The 18,592-nt window shown below is 41.5% G+C and overlaps 1 protein-coding gene across 1 annotated transcript in view; it reads left to right on the top strand.

Moving 5' to 3' along the window:
- Positions 1 to 18,592, top strand: part of PGAP1 (post-GPI attachment to proteins inositol deacylase 1) — a 1,319,879-nt gene that overhangs the window by 1,118,064 nt on the left and 183,223 nt on the right. The window contains exon 24 of the mRNA XM_069733825.1: positions 13,657 to 13,707. Coding sequence (XP_069589926.1) covers positions 13,657 to 13,707 — 51 coding nt within the window. The remainder of the gene's footprint in view (positions 1 to 13,656; positions 13,708 to 18,592) is intronic.

The raw sequence follows: 18,592 nt of genomic DNA, 5'->3' as shown, positions 1-18,592 counted from the left end.
CTGGACCAACAGAGCAGGAGTGCATGGAGACAGGGTTGCACAACACTTCCAGGTGAGAGGCTAATCCCCTCACCTTTCATTTAAACATCCCAATTAAACGACCTGGTGCTTGTCATGCTGCAATCTTCCATGTTTATTATCTTCCATAGTGGCTGGGTGGTAGAGCCGGGAGATCGAGTCTTCCTGCTCTGCTGCAGAACGTAACTATGGGTGTGCTGTGCAAGCCGATACAGTTTAACAGTAGCGTAGCTTTGGGTGGGATCCCTCAGAGTGCAGGACCCGGGACGACCACCTCCTCTTCCCCCCTGGTAGCTACGCTACTGTTCTTCGATGAACCCAGCCATGCTTCCTCTGCACAAACTTCTCTACTCAGGTTGCTCCAGGGTAACCTCGCAGTTGAGCAGTACACTGTTTATTTTCGCACTCTGTGTTCCAAACTCACCTATAATAATGAGGCTCTGGTGGCTACTTTCTTGGAAGGACTTTCTGGGAGAATCAGGGGTGAGCTGGACTGTCATGATATACCTACTTCATTGGATGACCTGGTATCCCTGGCTGCTCTGATAGACATCAGGTTTCCAGTGCGTTCCAAGATGGTAACGCATGAGATAGGACTAGCTTGCCAAGCTGCAACCTTCCAAAGGCCAATCACAAAGCAAGCCTCAGCTTCGGCACCTCCCCTAGAGTCTATTCAGATTCACCAGGTGAAGATGGCTAAGCCTTGTCAGGAGGTTTGTCGTGCAGAAGGAACATGCTTCTATTGTGGCAGTCCCAAACATCCAATCTGTTCTTTCCTCAAGAAACTGGGATACTCAGGAATCTAGGGTTAGTTGGAGAGGCTACCCTGGGCAAGAATCACTCCTCTCCATTGCTGTCTCTGACAGTATCTGTCTCCTGTGGCAACATTCATTTTTTCGAGTCGGATCCCGATCCGCAGGCAACCTCATCAAACTGGCCGCGGTGCAGCTGTATAAATTCCTGAACCAACGTCTGCTGTATTCGTTGGTGCTTTCATCGGTTCATTTCAACTATAGGGGCCTAGATCAAATAACAATCAAAAATAAATATCCTTTGCCTCTCATTTCCAAGCTGTTTGATCATCTTTAAGGTTCCAGAGTCCTCCAAATACTCGACCTTCAGGAGGCGCACAACCTGATCCAAATACGCCAGAGAGATGAAAGGAAAACTGCTTTTAATACATGTGACGCTCACGTGTTTATTAGTGTACGTGGATGATATCTTGGTGTTCTTCCCCGATCTGCCTTCCCATCGAACAGATGTTCGCCAGGCTCTGCAGAGGTTAAGGAATTCCTGCCAAACATGAAAAGTGCATCTTTGAGCAGACTTCATCCATTTTTGGGATACATTACCTCAGAGACTGCCCTGAAAATGGATCCCTAAAAGGTGTCCACCATCCTGAAGTGGCCCGTCCTGACTGTGTGAAAGCTATTTGGCAGCTTCTCGGATTTGCAAATTACTACCGCCAGTTCATTCCCTATTTCTCCTACCGGTCTGCTCCCGTTATCTTCACTGACCCTCAAGGGGACAATCCTAAGATATGGACTACAGAGGCTGAAAGCACCTTCTTATCTTTAAAACAGGCCTTCTCCTCAGCTCCTGTTCTGTGTTCTCTGGACAATAATGAGCAGTTCTTTGTGGAGGTGGTTGCTTCTTCTTCAGAGGCTGGGACCATTCTCACCCATAAGTCTTCGTCCGGCCGCATGTGACCATAGACATCTTTTCAAAACTCTTCTCTGCTTCAGAATGCAATTACTAAATAGGTGTTCAAGAATTGCTAGTGATAAATCTGGCACTGGAGGAGTGGTGGCGATTCTTGCTTTTAGTAGCTGTGCATCCAGTGGTTATCAACACTGACCACAAGAATCAAACCTATCAACAGTACACACAGTGGCTTAACCCACAACAAGCCAGATGGTCTATGTTCTTTGCCCGCTTCAACTTTACTCTCCATTTTCAGACGGATGATAAGAACATCAAGGCTGACTCACTCTCCAGATCGATTCTGTCTTCCAACCAGGAGGAGGAACTTCAAAACATCATTGAGCCCTCCAAAATAATTACAGTTGCTCTGCTGGATTTGTCTTCTCTCTCCTCCAGAAAGACTTACGTTGCTGAACCTGATAGGAAGTGGGTCACTCATCTACTGTAAGTTAGCTGGCCATGCTGGACAGAAGAAGACTGCTCTCCTCATTTCCTGACACGAATGGTGGCTATCTCTGCGCAAGAATATTGTGGATTTCATCTCTGCCTGTCCCTCTTATGCCCAGAACAAGAATGTGAAACAGCTTCCGAACGGCTGGTTACTTCCTTTGCCCATAACATCAGTTCCCTGACAGCATATTGCAATGGATTCCATCACTGATCTTTCAGAATTAACCTCGTGTACCATCATCTGGGTGGTTGGGGATCGCTTCTCTAAGACTGCTCTCTTCACTCCATTTACCAATCTTTCATCTTCTACAGAGCTTGCAAAGAAGTTTATTCTACATATCTTCTGCCTACATGGCCTATCGCTCCATATGGTTTTGGATAGAGGCATCTTAACTTCTCCCTTCTCGAGGGCCAACTGCAAGCTATTCAATGTCACTTTCAATTTTTCATGAGCCCACCATCCTCAGTCCAATGGCCAGGTAGAACCGATAAATTAGATCTTGACTAACTTCCTCCGTCACTTTGTTAGACCACCACAGTGACTGGGCCGAATTCTTGTACAACAACCATGTGAGCGAGTCCTCTGCCAAATCTCTGTTGTTTGTGGTTTGCAATCAACATTCCAATATTCCATTCCCTGTTAATGCCACCTGATATTTCTGTAGCCAAATCCTTTGTTAAGGGTTTTTATTAAATCTGGGAGGACACCACGTCCATGTTATGAAGTCTTCTGAATGGATGAAAAGTCGCGCTGATAAGAGATATATGGATCATCCTCTGTTTCATCCTGGTGACACGGTCTGGCTGTCACCTAAGCATGTCCGTCTCAAGATACCCTCATATAAACTGGACCCTTGCTTCATCAGTCCCTTCAAGTTTTTAAATAGATTAAAGCACTGAGCAATTGTGGGAGAAGAGCCTTGGTGAGAGAGGTAAAGAAGAACCCCAAGATCACTGTGGCTGAGCTCCAGAGATGCAGTAGGGAGATGGAAGAAAGTTTCACAAATTCAACTATCACTGCAGCCCTCCACCAGTCGGGCCTTTATGGCAGAATGGCCCAACGGAAGTCTCTCCACAGTGCAAGACATGTGAAAGCCCTCATAGAGTTTGCTAAAAAACACACAAAGGACTCCCAGACTATGATAAATAAGATTCTCTGGTCTGATGAGACAAAGATAGACATTTTTGGTGATAATTCTAAGCAGTATGTGTGAAGAAAACCACGCACTGCTCATCACCTGTCCAATACAATCCCAACAGTGAAACATGGTGGTGGCAGCATCATGCTATGGGGGCTGTTTTTCAGCTGCAGGGACAGGAGGACTGGTTGCCATTGAAGGATACATGAATGCGGCCAAATACAGAGATAGCCTGGATGAAAATCTCTTCTAGAGTGCTCTGTACCTCATACTTGGCTGAAGGTTCACCTTCCAACAAGACAATGACCCTAAGCACACAGCTAAAATAACAAAGGAGTAGCTTCAGAACAACTCTGACCATTCTTGACTGGCCCAGCCAGAGCCCTGACCTAAACCCAATTGAGCGTCTCTGGCGAGACCTGAAAATGGCTGTCGACCAACGTTCACCATCCAACCTGACAGAACAGGAGAGGATCTGCAAGGAAGAATGGGAGAGGATCCCCAGGTGTGAGAAACTTGTTGCATCATTCTGAAGACGACTCATGGCTGTACCATCTCAAAAGGGTGCTTCTAGTCAATACTGAGCAAAGGGTCTGAATACTTATGACCATATGATATTTAGTTTTTTCTTTTTTTAATAATTTTGCAAAAATTTCTACTTTTCAGTTTTTTTCTTCGTCAAGATGGGGTGCAGAGTGTACATTAATGAGAAAACAAATTAACTTTTTTGAATTTACCAAATGGCTGCAACGAAACAGAGTGAAAAATTTCAAAGGGGTCTGAATACTTTCCGTACCCACTGTCTATAGTGTATAGTATACAGGTAATAAATGGATCAAGAGTGACATTATACATAGGAGCTGTAAATATAGTGTCAGAGTACAGGTAGTACAGTGACTCACATTATACACAGGAGCTCATTATATAGTGCCAGTATACAGGTGATACAGGGATCACTACTGACATTATACTCAGGAGCTCTGCACATATTGTGGAGGTAATACATTGATCACCAGTGACATTATACACAGGAGCTCTGTATATAGTTTATAGGTAATAAATGGATCAACAGTGACATTATACACAGGAGCTCTAAATATAGTGTCAGTGTACAGGTTGTACAGTGACTCACAAGTGACATTATACACAGAAGTTCTGTATAAAGTGTATAGTGTATAAGTAATACAGGGTTGAGCAGTGACATATATTGTCAGTATTCAAGTGATACAGTATCACAAGTGATATTATACACAGGAGCCCTGTATATTCTGTACAAGTGGTGTAGTTATTACCAGTGACATTATACCCAGGATCTTTCTGTATAGTGTCAGTGTATAGGTAATATAGTGTTCACCAGTGACATTATACACAGGATCCCTGTTTATAGTTTACAGGTAATACAGTGCTCACCAGTGACATTATACACCGGAGCCCTGTATATAGTGTACAGGTAATACAGTGATCAACAGTGGCATTATACTTAGTAGCACTGTATATAGTGTAAGTGTACTGGTAACACACTGAATCACCAGTGACACCTCTAGATGAACATACTCATCTTCGTTTTTGTTTTTCTTTCTCCAACACAGACCTCCATCATTTCTTCCAGACAGAACTTGTCTCTACAGAAAATAACACACAGTTATCTACACACAGAGCACATTCTCCAATTTTTCCCCAACTTCACCGCTACACCAGATGAAAAAAAAGGCAACATAGTGCTTCCCTGCACAATAGCAGACTCCATCCACCACTTAAAACAGTATCCTCAAAAATCAATTGCATCACAGCAGTAATAATTATTAGACTCTACATTAATAATGTCTCACATCCTGGCCCCTTCTTGTAATAGCATCCCCCATCCTTGTCCCATGTTTCTCATTCCTTGTCCTGTTGAGTCTCATTCCTGACCCCCTTGTGTCTCATTCCTGTCCTCCCTGTGTCTCATTCCTCATCCCCTAGTGTCTCTTTCCTCACCACCTAGTGTCTCATTACTCGCACCCTAGTTTCTCATTCCTGGCCCCCTTGTAACATAGTAACATAGTTATTAAGGTTGAAGGAAGACTATAAGTCCATCTAGTTCAACCCATAGCCTAACCTAACATGGCCTAACATGTTGATCCAGAGGAAGGCAAAAAATACCCATGTGGCAAAGAGTAAGCTCACATTGGGAAAAAAAATTCCTTCCCGACTCCACATATGGCAATCAGACTTGTTCCCTGGGTCAACGCCCTATCAAGGAGTCTAGTATATATAACCTGTAACATTATATTTTTCAAGAAAGGCATCTAATCCCCTCTTAAATTTTAGTAGGGAATCACTCATTACCACATCATACGGCAGAGAGTTCCATAGTCTTACTGCTCTTACTGTAAAAAATCTGTGCCTGTGATTATGCTTAAACCTTCTTTCCTCCAGACGTAGAGGATGCCCCCTTGTCCCTGTCTCAGGTCTATTAGTAAAAAGATCATTAGAAAGGTCTTTGTACTGTCCCCTCATATATTTATACATTAAAATAAGATCAACCCTTATCCTTCGTTTTTCCAAACTAAATAGCCCCAAGTGTAATAACCTATCTTGGTATTGCGGACGCCCCAGTCCTCTAATAACCTTGATCGTTTTTCTCTGCACCCGCTCTAGTTCAGGTATGTCTTTCTTATACACCGGAGACCAGACCTGTACACAGTATTCTAAGTGTGGTCGAACTAGTGACTTGTATAGAGGTAAAATTATGTTCTCCTCATGAGCATCTATGCCTCTTTTAATGCATCCCATTATTTTATTTGCCTTTGTAGCAGCTGCCTGACACTGGCCACTAAATGTGAGTTTGTCATCCACCCATACCTCCAGGTGTTTTTCATTGACAGTTTTGTCCAGTATTTTACAATTAAGCACATAATTATACATCTTATTTGCTCTACCCAAGTGCTTGACCTTAAATTTATCCTCATTAAAGCTCGTTTGCCATTTATCAGCCCAATCTTCCAGTTTACATAAATCATCCTGTAATATAAAATTGTCCTCCTCTGTATTAATTACCCTGCAGAGTTTAGTGTTATCTGCAAATATTGAAATTCTATTCTGTATGCCCCCTACAAGGTCATTAATAAATATGTTAAAAAGAAGTGGGCCTAATACTGACCTTTGTGGCACCCCACTGTTAACTGCGACCAAGTCCAAGTGTGATCCATTAATAACCACTTTGTTTCCTATCCCTGAGCCAGTTATTAACCCACTTATACATATACATATTTTCCCCATCCCCATTGTTCTCATTTTATATATCAACCTTTTGTGTGGCACCGTATCAAAAGCTTTTGAAAAATCCATATACACTGCATTTCCTTGGTCCAGTATGGAACTTACCTCTTCATAGAAGCTGATCAGATTAGTCTGACAGGAACGGTCCCTAGTAAACCCATGTTGATATTGGGTCATGAGGTTATTCCTCTTCAGATACTCCAGCATAGCATCCCTTAGAATGCCCTCCAGGATTTTACCCACAGTAGAGGTTAAGCTTACTGGCCTATAATTACCGAGTACAGTTTTTGTCCCCTTTTTGAATATTGGCACCACATTTGCTATACGCGAGTCCTGTGGTACAGACCCTGTTATTATGGAGTCTTTAAAGATAAAAAAAATAATGGTCTATCAATGACTGTACTTAGTTCCTGCAGTACTCGGGGGTGTATCCCATCCGGGCCCGGAGATTTGTCAATTTTAGTGATTTTTAGACGCCACCGAACTTCCATTTGGGTTAAACAGGTGACATTTAATGGGGAATTTTTGTTATCATTAGTCATTTTATCTGCCATGGAATATTCTTGTGTAAATACCGATGAAAAAAAGTCATTTTGCATGTTGGCTTTTTCCTTATCCACCATTTCACCCAGACTATTTTTAAGGGGGCCAACACTATCATTTTTTAGTTTCTTACTATTTGTGTAGTTAGATGATATTTTGGGATTATTTTTACTCTCTCTGGCAATGAGTCTCTCTGTCTCAATCTTTGCTGCCTTGATTTGCTTTTTACAGAATTTATTTAAATTTTTGTATTTATTTAATGCCTCATCACTACCTACTTTAATTCTCTAAATGCTTTCTTTTTGTCACTTATTAGCCTTATTGTTTTCCTCATATTTCTAGTATGTTTATTTTGATACGGTGTATATTGCGCACAGGTACTATTCAGGATGCTAATAAATGTCTCCCATTTTCTTTGTGTATTTTTATGTCTCAGGATATCGTCCCTGTACCAAGATCATCTCTCATCCGTTGGAAATTTGCCCTCCGGAAGTTTAGTGTCCTTGTAACCCCCCTATTACACATCTTATTAAAGGATACATGAAAACTTATTATTTTGTGATCACTATTCCCCAAGTGTCTCCCAACCCTTATATTTGCTATGCAGTCTGGCCTGTTGGTTAATATTAAGTCTAACAGTGCCCCCCATCTTGTTGGGTCCTGAATCAGTTGTGAAAGGTAATTGTCTCTCATAGTTGTCAAAAACCTATTACGTTTGCTGGAACTGGAGATTTCTGTACCCCAATGTATTTCAGGGTAGTTGAAGTCCCCCATAATAATGACTTCTCCTTGAGTCGAAGTTTCATCTATTTGCTTTACAAGGATTTTCTCTGTTGCTTCCATTACTTTTGGAGACTTATAACTAACCCCTATCAGTAATTTATTATTTTTTCCCCTCCCCTTATCTCCACCCACAGGGACTCTACATTTTGATTAGATTCACCTATATTATCACACAGGATGGGTTTTAAGGATGATTTTACATATAGACACACACCTCCCCCTCGCTTATCTGTTCGGTCATTTCTGAACAGACTATAGCCCTGCAAGTTAACAGCCCAGTCACGGCTTTCATCCACCCATGTCTCAGATATCCCCACCATGTCATAATTATGCTCCAACAACATTAATTCTAATTCATCCATTTTGTTGGCAAGGCTTTTGGCATTAGTATACATGCACTTTATATATCTCTCTGTACCTCTAGTCTTTCTTAAATTATTAACTGTTCTAACCCCACCCCCATGCCACTGCCACCCCCATCTTCTTTATTTCTGCCCAGGTCACTATCTGCACTATCTTCCCCTCCTATAAAATGAATACCCTCCCCCAATCCCTAGTTTAAACACTCCTCCAACTTTCTAGCCATTTTCTCCCCAGCACAGCTGCACCTTCCCCATTGAGGTGCAGCCCATCCCTAGTATAGAACCTGTAGCCAACTGAGAAGTTGGCCCAGTTCTCCAGGAACCCAAACCCCTCTTTCCTACACCAATTCTTGAACCACTTATTAACCTCCCTAATCTCCCGTTGCCTCTCTGGCATGGCACCTGGTACAGGCAGTATTTCGCGAAAATACCACCTTGGAGGTCCTTGCTTTAAGCTTGCAGCCTAATTCCCTGAAATCATCTTTAAGGACCTTCCACCTACCTCTAACTTTGTCATTTGTGCCAATATGCACCATGATCGCTGGGTCCTCCCAACCCCTCCCAGTAATCTGTCAACCCGATCAGATTTGTGTCGTGCTTGAGCGCCAGGTAGGCAGCACACCGTTCGATGATCCCTGTCTTTGTGACAGATTTCCCTATTTGTTCCCCTAATAATTGAGACCCCACTACCAGCACCTGTCTGTCCTGCCCTGCACTCCTATTTCCCTCCTTACTGGAGCAGACACTCCTCCGGGTTTCAGAGGACATGCCTTTTCTGCAGCAGTGCTACCCCCTGTACTGGCACCCCCCTCATTTGCTAACTTAGCAAACTTATTGAGGTGTGCCAGATCAGGACTAGCCTCCCTGGCACTCCTCCCTCTACCCTGCTTTCTAACTGTCACCCAACTTGCTGCTTCACTGTCCTGCAGCTCCATCCTACCTTCCCTCCCATCTATCCCATTGAGCATCTGCTCAATGAGCAGAAGACTGCTTTCCATATTGTCAGTGGATCTCAGTGTTGCCAACTGCACATTTAGATCCAGTATCTGGGCTTCCAAATGCACAACGTGCTCACATTTCGCACAGCAATATGCACCCTTGACCAGCTACTCAAGGATGGCATACATGTGGCAAGATGTACATTGGATGGCTTTAACAATAGTGGAGCACATTTCCTAATGGGGATTGCACCAGACAGAAAAGTGAAATAAAACTTAAATGCAAAGTATTAATAAAATGCAGATAGCAATTCAGTAATTTCTCCCTTGGAACTCCCTGAATCCAAAGTCGCTGAATCACAAGTCGTACACTTACCACCATTCACACTTACGCTCCTGTCACACTCAGCTCGTTCACACTCGCTAAGCAGAAGATTTAAAGAGATTTTTTTTCCTCTCAGCAGCAATCCACCCTGCAGTTCAATGCACTTCTTGTCCCGCTTGTATTTGATTGTGGGCTCTCTTGTCTCATTCCTGATCCCCTTGTGTCTCTATCCTGCCCCCAGGTCGCATATAATCTCCCATCCTGGCCCCTTGTGTCACCATCCTGCTCTCAGGACCCGTATGATCTCCCATCTTGGCCCCATGCAAGAAATAAAAATAAATGGTTCCCTTACCTGGCCACGGTCCAGCGGCGTCCTCTTCCTCAACCACTTGAGACGCGGATGCGTCTGCACATGGCAGTGATGTCATATGCCATCAACATGCGCTCTGACGTGAGCTGTCAGCCTCTGTTTTTCTTGCTGCTGTTAACTTTTGCTGTGCAGGAAGCCACCAACAATAGATTTTAACTGAACATGTGTCGGAGAACACACTTTCCGTTACTGAATTGGCTGATTCCTGCTCATGGGACCCAGCGAGCAGAAGCAAATAGGTGGGACCGAGCTTGGCCCTATACGCCAGTAATGGCAGAAATGCCCTGATGGTGGCCCTGCTATGAAATGCAAGCAGACAGTTAAATATAACAACAGTGAATGACATAACAAGTGGAAGACTGATCAAAACAGTCATACACATTTCCAGACATGTTAAAAGCCCAGCAGCTTTCCTTCTGAGTGCTATAGAGAGATTTTGTGCAGCAGGAGAAATTCTGTAAAAGCCAGGAGCTGCTGGTAGGGCTACATTAGGGTCATTCCCCTACTTTCTGTAATATGTCCTGTTTGCCTTTAAAGGGGCTGTTTGGACTTCGAGGAACTGGAGACTTGTAGCCTATGTGACTACAGATTTGTGAATCCTCCCATAGTGCACACTGCACGCTTTAAGGATTCTCTGATACTAGCTCTGGGAGCAGGCAGTTATGATGCAAAAATGCCATTTACATTCTTCTAGCTACAGTGCCTTGCGAACGTATTCAGCTCCCTTGAACTTTTCAACCTTTTCCCACATATCATGCTTCAAACCTAAAGATACCAAATGTAAATTTTTGGTGAAGAATCAACAAGTGGAACACAATTGTGAAGTTGAACTAAATTTATTGGTTATTTAAAAATTTTTTAGAAATTCAAAAACTGAAAAGTGGGGCGTGCAATATTATTCGGCCCTTTTAACTTAATACTTTGTTGCGCCACCTTTTTCTGTGATTACAGTTTTGTACATCTAGAGACTGAAATTCTTGCCCATTCTTCCTTGACAAACAGCTCGAGGTCAGTGAGGTTTGATGGAGATTGTTTGTGAACAGCAGTTTTCAGCTCCTTCCACAGATTCTCGATTGGATTGAGGTCTGGACTTTGACTTGCCAATTCTTACACCTGGATACATTTATTTGTAAACCATTCTATTGTAGATTTTGCTTTATGTTTGGGATCATTGTCTTGTTGGAAGACAAATCTCCGTCCCAGTCTCAGGTCTTTTGCAGACTCCAACAGGTTTTCTTCAAGAATGGCCCTGTATTTGGCTCCATCCATCTTCCCAATCAATTTTAACCATCTTCCATGTCCCTGCTGAAGAAAAGCAGGCCCAAACCATGATGCTGCCACCACCATGTTTGACAATGGGGATGGTGTGTTCAGGGTGATGAGCACTATTGCCTTTACACCAAACATATCGTTTGGCTTTGTTGCCAAAAAGTTCGATTTGGTTTCATCTGACCAGAGCACCTTCTTCCACATGTTTGGTGTGTCTCCCAGGTGGCTTGTTGCAAACTTTAAATGACACTTTATGGATATCTTTGAGAAATTGCTTTCTTCTTGCCACTTCTCCATAAAGGTCAGATTTGTGCAGTGTACGTCTGATTGATGTCCTATTGACAGACTGTCCCACCTCAGCTGTAGATCTCTGCAGTTCATCCAGAGTGATCATGGGCCTCTTGGCTGCATCTCTGATCAGTCTTCTCCTTGTTTGCGTGCAACAGTGGGACCAATAGTTAAAATTTAACTTTTAATGATTGTATTTAAAAAATGGTGTAAAAAACACCTGAAAAACAATAATTTGAACACACTAATTAACACTAAACTACACAAACCACAACCTGTCTCCTCCATACATCTGTGACCTCGTCTCCTTGTACTTTCCTGCACGCAACCTCAGATCCTCACAAGATCTCCTTCTTTATTCCCCTTTTATCTTCTCTTCCCACAATCGCATACAAGATTTCTCTCGCACATCACCCCTACTCTGGAACTCTCTACCACAACATATCAGACTCTCACCTACTACGAAACCTTCAAAAAGAGCCTGAAGATCCACCTCTTCCGACAAGCCTATAACCTGCAGTAACCACCGATTGACCAAACCGCTGCATGACCAGCTCTACCCTCGCCTAATGTATTTTCACCTATCCCTTGTAGATTGTGAGCCTTCGCGGGCAGGGTCCTCTCTCCTCCTGTACCAGTTATGACTTGTATTGTTTAAGATTATTGTACTTGTATTTATTATGTTACCCCTCCTTACATGTAAAGCGCCATGGAATAAATGGCGCTATAACAATAAATAATAATAATAATAATGCTAACAATACTAAACGGGTTAATCTACGATTTTGTTCCAGAAGTTATAAAAAACCTGTGTAGTAACATAACTGGCTAGATTAATCCGCAATAATTATGATACAGAATGTACCAAGAGTACAATAATCAAAGAAGCACTTGTTCCCAATGATACTCATGTATAGAAACAATCATACATGCATGATTAAAGTAAAAAACCTTTACTGCTAATGTATGACCGACCATTTGCGGACCAAAAGTAACACACTATGTTATAAATTTACCCAGTTATGTTACTACACAGGTTTTTTTTATAACTTCTTGAACAATATCGTAGATTAACCTGTTTAGTATTGTTAGCATGTAGTTTAGAGTTAATTAGTGTGTTCAAATTATTGTTTTTCAGGTATTTTTTTTTTTACACCGTTTTTTAAATAAAATCATTAAAAGTTAAATTTTAACTATTGGTCCCACCCTGCTTGTTGCACATATTTTGGATCGGTGGTCATAGCTTTATCCATTCTCCTTGTTTGAGATGAAAGTTTAGAGGGACGGCCGGGTCTTGGTTGATTTGCAGTGGTATGGTACTCCTTCCATTTTAATATGATCACTTGCACAGTGCTCCTTGGGATGTTTAAAGTTTTGGAAATCATTTTGTATCCAAATATTAAACTTCCCCACAACAGTATCACGGACCTGCCTGTGTGTTCCTTGGTCTTCATGATGCTCTCTGTGCTTCAAACAGAACCCTGAGACTATCACAGAGCAGGTGCATTCATACGGAGACTTGATTAAACACAGGTAGATTATATTTATCATCATTAGTCATTTAGGACAACATTGGATCATTCAGAGATCCACAATGAATTTCTGGAGTGAGTTTGCTGCACTGAAAGTAAAGGGGCTGAATAATATTGCACGCCCCACTTTTCAGTTTTTTAATTTCCACAAAAATTTAAAATAACCAATACATTTCGTTCAGCTTCACAATTGTTTTCCACTTGTCGTTGATTATTCACCAAAAGTTTACATTTGGTATCTTTATGTTTGAAGCATAATATGTGGGAAAAGGTTGAAAAGTTCAAGGGAGCCGAATGCTTTCGCAAGGCACTGTATATTCCAACAAGACAGGTGCGGCCTCTATCAATAAACTAGGGCACATCTAGTCTGCAATTCGTATGCTAGTGCCAACATGCTTGCCATCATTGGAGAATTCTCACTGCGCACAATTTGCGTGATGTAAGGATTCACAATTCTGCAGTCACTCAGAGTGACTGCAGACTTGTACCCTAAGGCCAGACAGCCCCTTTAACCATAGACTGATCAGTCTGTACAACAGTCACTTGCTAACAAGAGAGGCACCTAGTGGCCAGTAATGGTTTTTCAACATGCATATCTACAGCTGAACATTTGTTTGTGTAAATATACGTAGTATTGTAGTTTTGTAAATAAAATATGCATTATGTATTCCCAGGTTGCAAAGCTGCAGGCTACTCTATGGAAACTCTCAAGTTCAAAGAACATAGTAAGTATCGTTTATCATCTGTCAGCTATACAAGTCTTCCATAGAATCCTAGTTCAACACACAATGTGTACCAACTACAAATGAGGGGAGGATCAACTTTGGGTCTCAATTCCTTTTCACACACTGCTGAAGACTCAGAGAGGGGGATAAAGGGCCTCAGCGTCCCCATAGTGCCCTGCATCTATCACATTGTATGGCCAAGTAAAGGGCTATCGCAACCAGTGTAAATGATGAGGGCTGGCCAAGCAGCACCATTTTAGCCTTGAACAGCCTAAGGATAGGTTGTCACTGTGCACACTCAATTCACATAAGGAAGAAATACATACATGCTAGCCACCTTAGGGAGAGACCCAAGTTGGGCTAAATGTAGCGGGACGAAAGAGACCGAAAAGCCCTCTACTTAAAGGAAATACATAGTGGATGCTTTCCTGAAACGGAAAGTACTTGCAAGCAGCATAATACAAAGAATAGCAGGTTTACCCAGAATCCTTTGCAGTAGGCGGAGCTATGCAAATCATCTCTTTCCACCCCTGTCTAATCCACAGCGCTTGGAACCGCCAAGCGTGCAATGCTGCGGATTAGTTTCTAAATTTACACAGCCAACCAATTCCTACCTGTGGACACGTGTTTCGGGCTTTAGGCCCTCATCAGCACAGGGCTGGAATTGGTTGGCTGTATGGAGTGGGGCTCGGTGAGCAAGCGATACATACATGCTAGCCACCTTAGGGAGAGACCCAAGTTGGGCTAAATGTAGCGGGACGAAAGAGACCGAAAAGCCCTCTACTTAAAGGAAATACATAGTGGATGCTTTCCTGAAACGGAAAGTACTTGCAAGCAGCATAATACAAAGAATAGCAGGTTTACCCAGAATCCTTTGCAGTAGGCGGAGCTATGCAAATCATCTCTTTCCACCCCTGTCTAATCCACAGCGCTTGGAACCGCCAAGCGTGCAATGCTGCGGATTAGTTTCTAAATTTACACAGCCAACCAATTCCTACCTGTGGACACGTGTTTCGGGCTTTAGGCCCTCATCAGCACAGGGCTGGAATTGGTTGGCTGTATGGAGTGGGGCTCGGTGAGCAAGCGATACATACATGCTAGCCACCTTAGGGAGAGACCCAAGTTGGGCTAAATGTAGCGGGACGAAAGAGACCGAAAAGCCCTCTACTTAAAGGAAATACATAGTGGATGCTTTCCTGAAACGGAAAGTACTTGCAAGCAGCATAATACAAAGAATAGCAGGTTTACCCAGAATCCTTTGCAGTAGGCGGAGCTATGCAAATCATCTCTTTCCACCCCTGTCTAATCCACAGCGCTTGGAACCGCCAAGCGTGCAATGCTGCGGATTAGTTTCTAAATTTACACAGCCAACCAATTCCTACCTGTGGACACGTGTTTCGGGCTTTAGGCCCTCATCAGCACAGGGCTGGAATTGGTTGGCTGTATGGAGTGGGGCTCGGTGAGCAAGCGATACATACATGCTAGCCACCTTAGGGAGAGACCCAAGTTGGGCTAAATGTAAGGAAGAAAAACATAATTGTAGTTTACTACATCAGTGTTGAATAAGATGAAAAATGGAGTGATAATCTCAATCCATGAATAAGACCACATTCACATGTTCAGTATTTGGTCAGTATTTTACCTCAGTATTTGTTTTTATATGTATTTTTTTATCATTTTTAACAAAGGGGGAAGGGGAGGGGGATAACATTGGGAAAGGGAAGGAGTCAGTAAAAATTCGAGAACTCTGACAAAATATCTCCAAATGGCAGAGTAGAAAAGTTACCACAAGAAACTATACTCCTGAGCAAGTACAAAACTCACACAAGGATATCTGGGTAGAAGGGGGTAACGTTTCTCCTTATGGAGAGTGACATACCAGCTGGCTTGTCAAGGTAAGGAGGCTTTTTCGCCTTGCAATGCTCCTCTTGGAAATTTAATATGCAAATTGCCTCTTCTGAGCAAAAGAGGACTTAAACTCTATAGCGCCACCTGTTGGAAGTAGCGATCCTACAAGTCACAATCAACCCTTTAATGAGTCGTGCAATATGACTTAGGATAAAAGCCAAATCAGTATCTCAATTTGCAGACAGTGTTTCGGGCTGTTGGCCCTCGTCAATGCGAAGCATGAGATCTGATTTGGCTAGGTGAGAGGCTCTTGACTGGACCAGGGTTGATTGTGACTTGTAGGATCGCTACTTCCAACAGGTGGCGCTATAGATTTTAAGTCCTCTTTTTCTTAGAAGGGGTAATTTGCATACAAGGATATCGGAAAGAGATATAAAAGGGAGACAAGGGGCACAGTGTCTAAGTCTAAGTATAGGTATATATTCACCGCGAGAAAATACATAGTTGCACTCACCCTTTGGATGTCTTGTATGTACATTCAATTGATCCTTGTGATGGATCCACTCCTTGTAATCTTCCGGTATGCAGCACAATTGCAGGAACTATGCCAGCTTTAATCCAAGGATTGCATGTGAATACAATGGTAAAAAAAATGGTAAAAAATATCCCTTTTTGGCGCTTCCAGAAGACAAGGATAATTTAGAGGTTGAGATAATTTTGCTCAGTATCAAATTTATTAGGACACTTTAACAAAAACAAAATTGTTCTTATTAAAGTGTCCCAATAAATTTGGTACTAAGCAAATTATCTCAACCTCTAAACTATCCTTGTCTTCCGAAAGCGCCAAGAAAGGAATTTTTTTTTTTACCAAAGTACAAAACTTAATTATGGTTAACAGAAGATGTAGACAAATGAGAAAGTATAGGTAAATAAATCTACTATTCCAATTTCGTCCACACAGATCTTACAGGTAGCTCACGAATTACAAAATTCTAAGTTCCATATCTCCCACTTGCTATTGTATTTATGCTGTTCTTATTAATAGCGAACCTCTACTCTAGAGAGCTGTGTTGGTGAAGTTTATCTAGTATGTCTGTAAATTTGGGCATTTCATTTTTTTTTTCACCAATAAGCTAAGGTATTCTTAACTACTAAAAAATGTGGATGATTATATATTTGATTGAAGAATCCAAGTGCTCCATGTTGATAGAGAGAAGTGCCCTAAAGCTATTGTTAGTGAAGGAATTAATATTGTGAAACATTTGTCCACAGTGAATTAACGTTAGAGCACCCCAAAAATATGTGTTAAAGGTTGCCCGCCCTGCAATCCGCAGTTCATCCAACATAGTCTTGAGATATTAGAGGCATAGGTAGCGTTGATAGCACCGTCCCATTGATCAGTCTGAAGATTAATATTAAGGTCAGCCTCCCACCTTTTCATATACAGTATATATATTCTTAAGAGTGGTAAGATGTTTGTTAAAGTAGTTGTAGAGATTTTTTAGACTCCAAATATTTTCAATATTCGTTGTTTTATTATTAAAAAGATTTCAAATACAATCCTTTACGAACGTGAATAACACCAATTCAGAGTAAGGAAGTTTGTACTTTGTTTTGATTTCACTAAAAGAGAGAAAGTTGTCGCCGACGTAAATATCCCCTGTTTTTTTTTAATCCCTGACTTGGTCCAAATATCTGGTAGAGAGAAATTATAAATTGAAGTGAGCAAAGGTATAGGAAGTTTTTCGATTTGTTCAACCTTAGTAAAGTTTTTAGAAGGTTTAATGAGTATTTTCCAGCCATGAATTAAAGCTTGAAAAATTGGGTTTGAAGATTCTTTTTGCCGAGAGCGAATTAAGGCATTGAAAAACATCTCTCAAATAGATCTATGGCCGCTGTAAACAGATTCTAAGATGAACCACACAGGGTGAGATTGGTCGTTGAACCAATGCCAGCTATGTTTAACCAGGGATGCAAGGTAATAAGCATATATATTTGGTAAACCAAAACCTCCATTACATTTACGTTTGTACAAAGTTTCAACCGCCAATCTAGCCCCTTTCCCACTCCAAATGAAGGAGTTGATCATGCCTTGAATCTTAAAAATAAGCCATGGAGGAATAATAATTGGAAGAGTCCTAAATATGTAAAGGATTTTGGGTAGAATGAAAGATTTAACTGCCAATATTTTGCCTAACAGGGAGAGATCTGAGTGCTCAAGATTAGTAAAGTCGACAGAGATAGTTTTTATAATATCGTCTAGATTGGCATCAACAGTAAGGTGTAGCTTATTTGTAACAATGATGCCTAGATTTCTTTCTCTTCCAGTGCAAAATCCGTTTTCTCCCTCAAATCACCAATCTCTGCCTCGTTCATATTAACCCCTTTACACCCAAGGGTGGTTTGCACGTTAATGACCGGGCCAATTTCTACAATTCTGACCACTGTCTTTTTATGAGGTTATAACTCTGGAACGCTGCTCCGGATCCCAGTGATTCTGACAATGTTTTCTAGTGACATATTGTACTTGATGATAGTGGTATAATTTCTTTGATATTACTTGCATTTATTTGTGAAAAAAACAGAAATTTGGTGAAAATTTCAAAAATTTTGCATTTTCCAAATTTGAATTTTCATGCCCTTAAATCACAGAGATATGTTACACAACATATAAGTAACATTTCCACATGTCTACTTCACATCAGCACAATTTTGGAACCAAAATGTTATAAGGGTTAAAAGTTGACCAGCAATTTCTCATTTTTACAACACCATTTTTTTAAGGGACCACATCACATTTGAAGTCACTTTGAGGGGTCTATATGATAGAAAATATGAAAAAGTGACACCATTCTAAAAACTGCACCCCTCAAGGTGCTCAAAATCTCATTCAAGAAGTTTATTAACCCTTTTGGTGCTTCACAGGAATTTTTGGAATGTTTAAAAAAATGAACATTTAAATTTTTTTCACAATAAAATAATTTCAGATCCAATTTGTTTTATTTTACCAAGGGTAACAGGATAAATTGGACCCCAA

This window comes from Ranitomeya imitator, chromosome 7 (genome assembly GCF_032444005.1).
Source record: "Ranitomeya imitator isolate aRanImi1 chromosome 7, aRanImi1.pri, whole genome shotgun sequence".
NCBI lineage: Eukaryota > Metazoa > Chordata > Amphibia > Anura > Dendrobatidae > Ranitomeya > Ranitomeya imitator.
This window is presented reverse-complemented; position numbering and strand designations above follow the sequence as displayed.